The following is a 13,361-nucleotide window of genomic DNA, read 5'->3' as shown; positions in this document are numbered from 1 at the left end:
TGAATGTGTTACACTTTCAGTGTGATGCAGCAGTTCAAGATACAGAGTCTGGTTTAACGTGTTTGCAAGGAAGCATGTGTTAGCCTTCACCCTTCTTGGTTGTTTGTTGTTGAATGATTGGGTAGAGCTGACTAGTGTGTGGGAATTGGCAGGTCCCAAATTAGGAGAAAAAAAGTGGGGGGTGGGGGCAATTGGTTGCATGAGCAGGGAATGCAGAAAAAAATTAACATGAAATGATGACTACAATATACCTCGCTTGAATTATATAACAGAACGTAGATCTGCAGTTCTAACTCAACCATTCTAAAGTACTGTGTAAAAGTATTTTTCTGATTTCTTCAGATTTTGTGTATATCTCAAACTAAATTGTTTAAGAAATTAAAACTAAATTTAAGTTAAAACAAAGGCAACCTGAGTAAACACAAAATACAGTTTTTAAATTATTGTTATTTATTGAAACAAAAAAGGTATCCAATACCAACTGGGCCTGTGTGAAAATGTATTTGCCCCTGTAGTTACCAATTCCCCAAATCTATGAAACTGCATTCATAATGGGGTTCAGCTGGACTAGACACAACCAGGGCTGATTACTTCAAATCAAATCAACAATTAAATTGACACTTCTTCAACAGCATGAAGTTGGTTAAAAGGTCTTACCCAGTAACACACTATGCCAAAGTTGAAAGAAATTCCAGAAATGCTGAAGAAGAAGGTGATTGAAATACATCAGTCTTGGAAGGGTTACAAAGCTATTTCAAAGGCTCTGGGGATCCAAAGGACCATAGTGAGAGCCATTATCTCCAAATGGAAAAACTTGGTGCAGTAGTGGCCGACCTTCCAAAATTCCTCCAAGAGCACAGTGATTACTGACCCAGTAAGTCACAAAAGAGCCAAGGACAACATCAAAGGAACTACAGGTTTGCATTAATAAAGGGCAAAAGACACTGGGCAAAAATGGCATCCATGGAAGTGTAGGAAGTCAAAAACCACAGGTAACCCAGAAGAACGTTAAGGCTCATCTGAAATTTGCCAAAACACATCTTGATGATCTTCAAACCCTTTGGGAGAATGTTCTGTGGACTGATGAGCCAAAAATGGAATTGAAGACAGGGGTCCCGTTACATCTGGCATAAACCAAACACAGAATTCCACAAAAAGAACATCATACCTATAGTCAAGCATGATGGTGGAAGTGTGATGGTGTGGGGATGCTTCGCTGCTTCAGGGCCTGGGCAACTTGCAATAATTGTAGGAAATATGAATTCTGCTCTCTACCAGAAAATCCTAAAGGAGAATATTTGGTTTTCAGTCTGGAAGTTGAAACTCAGGTGCAACTGGATTATGCAGCAAGACAATGATCCAAAGCATGGAAGTAAGTCCTACTCCTAGAAGTAAGTGAAAGACTGATCTCCAGTTATCAGAAGCATTTTGTTGTAGTTATTGCTGCTAAAGGTGGCACAACCAGATTTTAAGTTTAGTGGCAATTAATTTTTCACATTGGTGATAGGTGTTGGATAACTTTTTTTGCTTCATTAAAAAATACTAAATAAAAAACTGAATTGTGTGTTTACTCAGGTTACCTTTGTTTTATGTTGTATTTTATTTAAAGATCTAAAACTATTTGGTATGAGATATACACAAAAACAGAATAAATACTTTTCACAGCACTGTATCAGTGTATTTTGAACAAAAACCCTGTTTAGCTGCTTGCATCACGTGCAATTGAAGAAGTCTCACCTTACATGACCAATTTATTTATTAATTACAGACCAAATTAGCTATAAATGACTTATTTCTACTTGCAGCAAGTGTTTCTAAAATACACTGGCGTGTACTGGAAATTGAGAATAATATGATGAACAGAGGAATTTGCATTCATTATAAGAAAGTGATCTAACAATATAATATATTCAACAATTATTTTGAGTGGGATGGTATTCCTGTCTCAAGTCCAGTGGAAAAGCTCTGGATTCACCAGGACCCTGATCATGATACAGATGTTACTGAAGATGGACTTATGAAAAATTATTTCATCAATTGAAAAGTCTTTACAAAAATATTATTATAAATTCATGTCTAACTAAAGGAAAAATGGCAAATGTATATTCTATTAATGTTATAGTTATTGTTTGAGGTTAAATTTGTGAGACTGGAGAAACAGTTCTTTTAGAAATCTGTGATAGCCAAAGCACAATCCACCATTTCTTGTGAACCATATCAATCACAGACCGTACTATTGTTATATAAATCAAGTGAAATTTTATTATAGGTAGCACAGAATACAGTTTTACCCCTTAGAGTGAATATTGTGTGAAGTTGTGCAAATAACTTGTGACAGATAGCAATTTCTCATCCACAACACTTTTCCCTGTTTAGACATTCAGTAAATCATTTGATTACAGTTAAAAAGTCTCATTTACCAACAAATATCACTTCAAAAGACCATGTAAAACAAGTTCTTGAAATTGCAATTTCTCGAATTCAAGTAGTTTTCTGCAAAACGCACAAAAATCAGCAAATTGCGTCACATTTTTTTTTCTTTTCTTTTTTTAAAAGCCACCGCAAAATCAAGCATTTATGGCCACAACAATAATAAAAAAAAGCCTTGAAGTCCTGTGTGGACTGTCTTAAGATGAATCTGCATGATTGTTTTGCTGCCACATGATTGGTTGATTGTACAATTGTACGAGTTACTGTTAGAACAATTACCACAGACAGAGTTTTATTTATTACATTTATTATTATTATTATTATTATTATTATTATTATTATTATTATTATTTTTAAATCACAGATGTATTCATTACATTTTACCTTTCTATAATGTAACAACATGCATTAGAGGTCATGTACTGGGTAAAAAATACATTTAATGTTACCTAACCTAAATTTGCCAAACCTAAACAGTGAACTCAATATAAATCCTCGTCAGCGACAGAGATGCACTAACTACATATCCCAAAATTCTCACAAACCGACTTGCGTTGTTTAAGTGTCCAGTTCAACCAATCACGATTAGAGTCACGTGTGACGTCACCCGCTTTGGTCCTTCTTTTGCGCGAGCGCGCGGTACTGATGCAGAGCGGAGCCTGAACGCCCGAAGAGTCAGACTGGCAGTGCTTTTCCTATAGCATTCGAGGTGGGTGTGTTATTCAGTTCTCTTGTTGCTTTGTGATGTGTATTTCTTGCTATTATTTAAAACAAACAAACAAAACAAAAAACGTTGTTAAGTCTGTTGCATTAGAAGTGTTTCTATAAAGTCTTAAAATGTGAATTTGTATTTAAAAAATAATCGTTAGAAGCAGACAATAGGCATGAATGCAACATCACGTATAACGGTTCAGCTGGGTGATTGTTCAGCTAGTTAAATTATGTTATTAATTCAGTAGGTGGGCGCATAGATTGTTTTTAACTTGATGTTGCAGGTTGGTGGCAGCTAATTCTACAGGTATGAATTATCAGTGCATAATAAATCGCTAATTCATTAGAGGAATTTGTGAAAATGATCTGAAATGACAATATATTTTGACGTGTTTGGTTTGGGGTCAGTGAGTCTTTTATAGCTGGCCACGTTTTCCAAAAAAAAAAAAAAAAAAAAAAAAAAAAAGGCTCGTCTGCTGAGTGTCTGGCAAAGGGAACAAATGTTGCTTTCACACGATGAGATGAGATGCAGGTATTAACACAAAAATAATTGTCGATCCGACACTGATTTGATGATTTATCGAGATATTTCTGTGATGTCTCGAGCCATAATTGGAGGACATATGCTCAGTACCACATGTAAGTAACACTGTCTTTGTCTCTGCAGCCTTTCATTGAACACAGTGATTGTTGTCAGGTTGTATGGTAATGGGAAGCCATTAAAAACTGTTGTAAACCAGATATAGCTATATCTTACGAGTTTATATTATGGACATCGACATTTGGAATTCGCAATGCAATTTTACAGCAACAACATCTAGAGATATTGGGTGTGACAGCTTCGGTCATACCACGTGACCCATTATTTATCCGTAGCCTACTGATTATGAAACTCATTACTCAGTATGCTATGCATGATGCATTGATCATTTTTGCTGCAATCGTAGAATTGCACAAATGCAAACAAACCTTGCAATTTCTCGCTTTCACACACATAAACACACTGATATACTCGTGTGTATCGTCTTTACTCAGATCGTCTACTCATTTAAAAATAAGATTGTATGTCACACACGGATTCCCAATGCTCATTCAGGGTTTTATATAAGGTCCAGTGTGATGTTCACTCGGTCACGCTCAGTGCACTTGGACATGTGTGAAACTGACTGGAGGAAAACGCCGCCGTCGCCTTTGTTCGTTTCAGACACAAAATCTCCTTTGTTTCCGTCCTTGAGCTGCCGCCCAGTTCACCTAAAACCGCTTAACGGGCTGGGTGTTTATAAACTGCAAATCGATGTCAATGATTTCAATCAGACATCTCTTATTTTAGCTAATACTGAATATATTTGATGCCTCCTCTCGTTGATGTATTTTTAAGAGCTTCAGGTAATGGGGTGTCCAGCTTTAGGCTACTTAATTGCTCGTCACTCCCAGAATAGAAGGGCAATTTTAATTTCAAGGGACAAAAAAGACCCACTTTGTGTCGTTTTTTTCTTTCTTGACTGCCTGTATATCACTCAACGTACACAATATTTGTAAACAGAACATCTGTGTTTGATATAGAAACTGAAAAGGAGGCTGATCAGGAGCCACCACTCCCAAATCCCATTGACTCTGGTGGCCAAGGGACAATAACACAGAAATTCACATGTATTTGCACACACACACACACACACACACACACACACACACACACACACACACACACACACACACACACACACACAATATTGTGAATTCCTTCATTATATAGTTTTCCAGCATGCTAAGAGACAGAAATTGACAGTAGAAAGAACTGTGTTCCTTGTTTTTTTTTTTTTTTTTTTTTTTTTGTGCAACAGCCTCTGACTTTACATCTGAAGCATTGTTATAATAATAGAGTATTGAGGAAAACATGCTGCTTGGGTAGGCGATGCTGTCAGACCGCTGTTGTTTACCGGAGAACAGGGCTGTTCAAGAATATGCTGTTCATCTGTCATTGACAGACTGGTGGTTTGGGTTATACAGAGAGAAAGAAATGGGCTTTCTGTCATGCAAGGTGATGATGATGATGATGATGATGATGATATCATTTTTTATTTGCATGTATTCTGTAGGTATTTGAAACCCTCAAGTTTAATAGTGCAATGGCGTCCTCTGGAGGTAAACTGGAAAACAAACACAGATATGCTCTGCTACACAGCACATTTTATTTCATCTTAATGAAGTCATTTTCCATATGGAACATCGTATTGTATAGTTATTATTATCAGTGTTTTATCATTCACAGATATCCATGTTAAGGAGTTGGACAAGCGTGCTTCTGGACAAGCATTTGAGGTCATTCTGAGCCCCTCAGCACCAGATGCCAAGGGAGATTTTCCTCTATCCACCCCAAAAAAGAAGGAGGTGTCGTTGGATGAGATCCAGAAGAAACTGGATGCAGCAGAGGAGAGACGTAAGGTAATAACATTACTGTAAATACACAGTTATTTATGCGTAAACACATATTGATGTGTTGTATAAATAACACTGATGTGAGAGAGTGTTGTAATTAGTCTAATATTAGTCACATATAAATTTTCATATAATGTCTTCCTGAATAGTATACTCTGTATAACCCTTAAGGACTCTTTGGTTATCCTGCTTGCCCCACTTTTTTCCTACAAGTTGCTAGCTAGTTTGGACATATGATGCAGTGATTATGATTATTTAAAACAAATCTCTTTAGAATCATGAGGCAGAGGTCCTGAAGCACTTGGCTGAAAAGCGAGAACATGAGAAGGAGGTTCTCCAGAAAGCAATGGAGGAGAACAACAACTTCAGCAAGATGGCAGAAGAAAAACTCAACCAGAAAATGGAAGCAAACAAAGAAAACCGTACAAAACAGATGGCAGCAATGAATGAGAAATTTAAGGAGAAGGTAAGCATTCATGTTGAAAATCGTTCACTGATAAGTCACAAAGCTTGGAATGAATCCTGTTAATCCTATGATTATTATTTTTTTAAATTTCATTTTAGGACAAGAAAATTGAAGAAGTCCGAAAGAACAAAGAAACAAAAGATGGGGGCGAGGCTGAAGAGAACTGAGGGTTTTTTTTCTTTCTTCTTTTGTGCTACTTGGTTTTAGGGTTGATATTTTTTTTCTTTTACTTATCCAAAGATTTATTTTTGCTCCATTATATGGCCAGTATTATGTGTTTGTTTTGACACGTTTTAGCTAAAGGTTAGGGGAGAAGCAGGTGCATAATTATCTTTTTATCTTCCTGTGCTCAGACCTACTTTATATTTCCATCACCTGTAGAGTTGTCTATTTGCAGCTTTTGGCCTGTTAAATAAGCAGTCTTTTATCCTATTGGGAAGCATGCCTGTGTTACACATAGGTCTCTGGCTTTGTTTATTGCATTGTGCAAGTTGACCTGTACCTGTGTATGTCAGAACTGCAGTTCTTTGAGCTTAATAAAGGTGCACAGTTGCTTGTTATGTTTTAGCATTTAACAGTTTTAGATATGCCCTTTTTTAAGATGTTCATTTATGAACAGATAATATCTGCTTGTCTGTGTAACTCTCTTTCCATCTGGTTAACAAGCACATTCCTGCATTTACCTTGTCATTGGTAAACTTGTTAATATTTGTCGAGAAACACAGACCCATACTAAAATCAAACTGCACTGACAACATGGTCTGTATTTGATAGTCATAAAGTCACAGTTTCTATATTGGATGTATTTTATCTCTAAAGAGGGGAACCAAAAAACAGCATTCACTTATACATGTGTGAACATTTCCAGTAATTTTGGGCAGTAAGATCTAGTCTGTTTTGTATGTGTTACTGAAAGAGTAAAGAACAAAGTGAATAGTCACCAGAGGAACTGTACATCTAAAAGGCTGTCATTTTATTTGCATGTTGCAGTGTTTTTCCTCATCTATTTATCTGGTAAAGTACATTAGCTAGAACATTCTCCAGTAATTCAGCCTGTAGAGATAGCTTTCCTACTCAAGGGTGTGGAGAACGGTGGCCTGCTGTCGGATGCCATTACTAAATGATTCAGACAATATGACCTGTATTTGATATTCATAAACACACTTTCTATATTGGATGTATTTTATCTCTAAAGAGGGGAACCAAAAAATAGCATTCACTTAAACGTGTGAACATTTCCAGTAATGTTAGGCAGTAAGGTCTAGTCTGTTTTGTATGTGTTGACACCTAGTGGCCCATTTGAAGGCATGGCACTTTTTCATTCTTGAATGTTTTTTTCTAAGAGGTTGCCAGGGAAGACGTGATCTGCAACTGAAATATCAACTGAATGAGGGTTTTTGATCAGCTTATTATACCCATGCAATGCAAATCTGAGCTCAATTGACTCTCTTGAATAAAATAGTTGTGTTTCCAAATATGTTGTTTCCACAATGTAAATACACTTTTGTTTTTAAATACCATGCACTGAGATTTTTTTTTTTAAACATTTGTTTTTATAAACTGCCCCCAAATCCCAAATCCAAATTCCAACACAGTTAATATTTACCTTGAATCTCCTGTTATGACCACATAAACAGTAAACTTATTAAGGTTTTACATTACAACTTAGGCCTTTTTGTCTAAGTAGGACAATTTTTCAATTTAGTAACGTAAAATGACTTACTCCTTTTGCAATTTCATGTACTCCTTTCTAGCACCGTCCATTTTCAGCATGAAGAATTAAAAATGATTTTGTCTGTGCTTGAAGTGTAAGTGTGGTTATTCAAATGTGGTGACATTTTTGTTTCAGATACAGACACTTAGTTCTGCTATGGATTTCAGTAATTTCCTCTTGCGAGATAAAGTCTTCTTCTGGCCTCAGTAAAAAGACCAAATCGCACAATACATATGTGGTCATTCAAATGATGTAAGATACATTCACACTAGCTTTTATCCATAACCACAAAATCTGTCCACTTACATCAAGAAAACCTCAAAGTCAATATGGCTTAAGATCCCATGCAATACCTATCATAAATGGCAGTTACAGTGGGAATAGAAAGTGAACAAATGCTCAGTGGATCTGCTGTGTCTAAATGTATGATGAAGGACCTCTATTCACACAAAGAGGCCTACAAAGCCACATTGTTAACATCACCCGCCTCCGTGTGGGTAAAGAGAGGACATTTACACACTAGTCCCAAACCAAAAGGGACAAAATACTCATTAGAAACACCAGCTCTTATTCTAGGCCTACAAAAAGCAAATGTTTATTTAAAAAATAAGAACCTTATAGAAAACTGCATTTGAGCAAATAAATAAATAAATAAAATAAAATAAATAAATAAATAAATAAAAGAAGAAAAAGTAATTAAACACCTATGAATGGGTAATTAGCACTGGTATACATGCATCGACTATCACTATAGGTCTATTCTGCATGTCACATACAATCACTTCTGTGTTAGACAGTGACACATTTCGCAATATCCTGCCCACACCTTAGTATTTCGTTCGCGAATTCATATCATAGTTGACCCACGAAAAGTTTTAACGTTAATAAATGTCTTCCGCATTGAATCATCTCTCCTTCGCTTGCTGCTGAGGCGACGTTATTAGGAAGTGGGTGGGTCCGTTTCACCCTCTTCATATATTGTATGAACAACCTAGACCTGAAGTCTGCAGTCTATGGAATCTTCTCTCCCATTGGTGGATTATCAAGAGAACACGCCGTGTCAGTCACAGCCCGCTGACCTGATTGGCTGAGCTGCTGGTCGTTCTTTCGGTCTGTACAACTCGGCTGTCCGGTTCTGCAGGGCGCTGACAGGAGCCTCACCCGCTGGAACATTTATCAACACATATTTCGCTTTCACCATGTATATGCTTCAGGTCTTCTCAAGAGCGTATAAAAGGTCGTGCATAAATTCGTTTTCGCTGATTGGCTCTTGAAAAGGTAAGTTACCATCCATACCGACGAGTGTTAGGCGACGGTTATGAGAAAATACCAAATCTTAATTATCCATATTCGGATAGATGGAGCGCGTTTATATATATATATATATATATATATATATATATATATATATATATATATATATATATATATATATATATATATATATAACTTATGTTGCCTGATATCGCTGAAATAGTGTGTCTGCTAAAAACTGACATACTGAATTGTCATCAGAGGAACGGCACATCTAAAAGGCTGTCTTTTTTTGCCCTGAACTGTTTATCCTGTAAAGTACATTAGCTAGAACATTCTCCAGTAATTCAGCCTGTAGCGATAGCTTTCCTACTTGAGGTTGTGGAGAACGTTGGCCTGTTGTCAGATGCCATTACTAAACCATTCACAGAGCTTTACTCTGTCTGGTCCTCGTAGTGAGATTTTTTAACCTTACAGTTAATTCACAGACACTTCTCTTTTGCCTTTGTCCCGTTAACAGGCGAGTTTTTCCACATGAAGACATTTTAGTGCCAGTTCGTGAAGTTGAGAATTTACACACTTCAGAAAAAATGCCACATTAGCTATTTACATTCCTCCACTGATTACACAATGTCCTACGTAATTGTCGAATGATAATTTACTAGTTTCTACCTGGTAGTATCAATCAGTTATGTCTGTCCTGATTGGAAGGATCAGCATAAAATGATCCTAATCTAGGTTTACATAGTAAATTAGTACTTTCAGACAGATTTTGTTGTAACAGACAAAAAACACATCTTGAAAGAATTCTTGGGTTGTGAGTTGAGCTTGGCAGGCGATTTAATGCCGTTGCAAGCAAAGACAGCAGCCGACAACATAGTTCTGGCAGGGTTACAAGTTTACGTTTAAAATCTCATAGTGTGAGTGCTGTTGCGACACTCAGCTGAAAGCCATGAATAAGAGGGCAGCAGAGGATTAGGCGAAACATTGAGGACAACAGCAAACACCTTGGTGACAACGGAAACATAAATGAAACATATAAATGGACAGAAAAACATCTGTATTATCTTAAGCTCACTTTGAAGAACATTTCTTTTTACACAACCCCATTTTCTGTATGAACCCACATTGATGTGGGTCTGATGACTTCATTGCTTCAATCGCTGGTCTGTCGTTAGAGGAGCTTCATCGTATAATATGACATGGAGAACACATGCTATCATGCAGTCTGTTATATTATTCAACCAAGGTTTTTATTGTGATTATCTTGTAAAGTGTTACAAGAAATAGTCTTAAAATAATGCTACAAAGGTAAGCACTGGGGGCTTGGCTCGTGCTTATTTCAACCACATTTATCCAAATTGTTTTTTACATGAGATCAGATTTCATAAAGACATGTTTATGATGGATGTACTGAAAATGATCACTCAGACCACTTCAGGATGTCTGACAGGTACTTTACAGGCCAAGCTGGTCAAACTGGTAGACCATTTTTGCCAACTGACAATAAGCACCCCACTTAATATATTAATACACATTGAATATGGTCCATGACTGCCTATGCTGAAGCTTCAATGAGAAAAAACACATGCAAAATTGCAGTTTGTGATTAGACAGCAATCTTTTGCATGAGGAACACCACAGGATGTGTCACTTGTGATGGGCTGATTTGCATATTTATATGTTACAGCAAACAGATTTTATCTGAACAAGAGCTGCACTGGATCACAAGTGTACATGGTTAAAATCTAATCAGAATGCAATCCAAATACAAGACCAGAACTAAACATCTTCACTGACATCCACATTTCTGAATCTGTTAAAAGTGAGATACAAATAAAATTAATTAAATTGAACACTGGTCAATTTAATTTGAAGACAAAAAAGACAAGAATGATCATTAACCATGATGTTTTTTGCTTTTACACACTACAGATCCCAGAAAGTTCAGCTTCATTCACCTTCATCATGGCGACCGTGGTGATGGAGCAGATTGGCCGTTTGTTTATAAACGTGCAGCAACTGCGTCAGATCCCCCAGCTGCTTGAGTCTGCTTTTCCCACACTGCCATGCACAGTGAGCATCAGCGATGTGCCTCGCGTCTTCAGGGAGTCACACATCCTCACAGGTTACCGCCCACCTGACCACAATTGGCGCTATTACTTCCTCTCTCTCTTCCAGCGGCATAACGAGACGATAAATGTGTGGACACATTTGCTAGCCTCGCTTGTCATACTCGTCAAGTTTCAGGAAGTGTCAGAGACTGTGGACTTCCTGCGTGACTCACATGCGCAGCCGCTCTTCATCGGTCTCCTGACTGCGTTCACCTATCTGACCTGCAGCACTCTCGCCCACCTGCTCTCTGCCAAATCCGAGCTCTCCAATTACACTTTCTACTTCCTGGACTATGTGGGCGTAGCTGTGTACCAGTATGGCAGCGCCCTGGTGCATTTCTACTACGTGATAGAAGAAACATGGCATGCTTACATTCGAGGCTTCTTTTTGCCCACTGCTGCTTTTATGGCATGGCTCTCGTGTGCTGGTTGCTGCTATGGCAAGTATGCCAGTCGCCGCCTGCCCAGGTTCGGCCACAAGTTCTGTCAGATGGTGCCCTCAGCCCTGGCCTACTGCTTAGATATCAGCCCAGTGGTGCATCGCATTTACACGTGCTACAGTTCACAGCAGGGTTGCACCGACCCAGCTGTAACTTTCCACTTTTATCAGATCCTCTTCTTTCTGGTCAGTGCCTTCTTCTTCACTTACCCTCATCCAGAGTGCTGGTTCCCTGGGCGCTGCGACTTTATTGGCCAGGGCCACCAGATCTTTCATCTGTTTCTCGTGTTGTGCACGCTGATGCAGATTGAGGCTGTGCGCATGGACTACACTGAGCGAAGGCCCTTGTACGAGCGCCTGCACGGTGACTTGGCTCATGACGCTGCGGCTCTCTTCGTCTTCACAACGTGCTGCAGTGCCCTCACCGCCTTCTATGTGCGGAAGCAAGTGAAAGCCTACCTTGAAGAAAAACAAGAATAACCTGCCACCATTAAAAAGCAGGAGTGAGGAGACTTGGGAAGGCGAGAATTGACTGGGAGACCTTGAGCAAATGATCAAACTGGTACACTAAGTACATTGAAAGTTAGGCACCTGTTGTCATTTAATCCCATTTTTGGAGGTGGGGAAGGGAATTGGAGTGTGAGCCTTGTATTTGTTTGTTGGACTACCAAAATGTATTTTTAGTCAGTGATGTACTGTTCACAACATTTATAGTTTAAAACACACATGAAGACAGGAAATGAAATGAGGAATAAGAGAGATTTTACTCTACTCTAAAGGCTTGTGAAAGTCCAGTCGCATGAATGTGTGATCTGTTTTCTGGGTGCAAAGGCACTGTGGACTAAAATGTTGATGGACAAAATTCTGACCCCACCTCAGTTGGCGTACTATGCATATGTTATTGTCAGTAATGTGTTCAAATTGTGAAACCTGAGCTGTAGTGAACTATTAATACCCTGATGATGGACTAAAACCTCTAAAAAATGTGTGGAAACATTTTGCACCTAATGGTCGAATCACAACGCAAGGAGGAGGGGAAAGCAGATGTAATTGAGAACGCCATTAATTTAAACACCACAAATTTAAAAAAAAAAACTTGTTTTGTTCCAAATTTTTTTCAATTTGCTGTTCTGTTGGAGGTCAATGATGTGAGGTAATGGATGGTAAAAGCAGCTGTTATTGTTACATATTTTTTTGCTAGGAAGTTGGGGGGGGGGGGGGGGGGGGGGGGATTGTGGCAGAGCGCAGGATGATCCATTGATAAGACACCTCTGAAGCATGCAGAGATAAAGCACTTGCTCAATGGCCAGCAGTGGGAGCTTGCCAGCTTCCTCTATAATTTGAGACAGGTTACATCCTTACAAAAACTAGGTACTACTTAGGTACATAGTGTATAGTAGAGATGTGTGTGGGACAACTAAGAATCTCATCCTGCAGAAATTAATTAACTTGCAGAAAGTCCCATCCTGCTCTCTCAGAAAGTTTGACTATTTCCGCCTGCTCCTGTGGTTGGGTTTGCCTCAGTCTACTATATTTGCTAATGCAGTTAGTTGGGTATGTTTCCCAAAATATACATAAATTAGTAATTGAAACCACTGTACACTTGTCCGGAAAAAGCAGTTAGAGAACATGAATGACTGAACATGGTAAATGCATGGCCACTCCCATGACTTTTTTGTCAGGTCTCACAGGATCCCAGGCCTGACCCACACTTTTATTGTATAGTATGTGGAAAATATTGCATAGTACGCCATTCTAGACAAAGCTCCAATCTCAAAAAAAGCCAATCAAATTTGC

The 13,361-nt window shown here is 38.3% G+C and overlaps 2 protein-coding genes across 2 annotated transcripts; both read left to right on the top strand.

Annotated features, from left to right (window-relative positions):
* Window positions 1–3,047: 3,047 nt before the first annotated feature.
* Window positions 3,048–7,843, top strand: stmn1b (stathmin 1b). The gene is made up of 5 exons (XM_017475892.3): window positions 3,048–3,139; window positions 5,238–5,283; window positions 5,411–5,583; window positions 5,852–6,043; window positions 6,142–7,843. Exons 2-5 carry the CDS (start codon window positions 5,268–5,270, stop codon window positions 6,208–6,210), a joined length of 450 nt encoding a protein of 149 aa, XP_017331381.1. The 5' UTR covers window positions 3,048–3,139; window positions 5,238–5,267; the 3' UTR covers window positions 6,211–7,843.
* A 615-nt stretch (window positions 7,844–8,458) lies between these two features.
* On the top strand, window positions 8,459–12,645 carry paqr7b (progestin and adipoQ receptor family member VII, b). The gene is given in 2 exon segments (NM_001200296.1): window positions 8,459–9,035; window positions 10,947–12,645. A coding segment is annotated over 1 exon segment (1,065 nt). The 5' UTR covers window positions 8,459–9,035; window positions 10,947–10,979; the 3' UTR covers window positions 12,045–12,645.
* Window positions 12,646–13,361: the final 716 nt, after the last annotated feature.

The sequence above is a fragment of the Ictalurus punctatus genome, chromosome 1 (genome assembly GCF_001660625.3).
Source record: "Ictalurus punctatus breed USDA103 chromosome 1, Coco_2.0, whole genome shotgun sequence".
Taxonomy (NCBI): Eukaryota; Metazoa; Chordata; class Actinopteri; order Siluriformes; family Ictaluridae; genus Ictalurus; species Ictalurus punctatus.
Note: the sequence above shows the minus strand (reverse complement) of the source record. Positions and strands in the feature narration are given on the sequence as shown.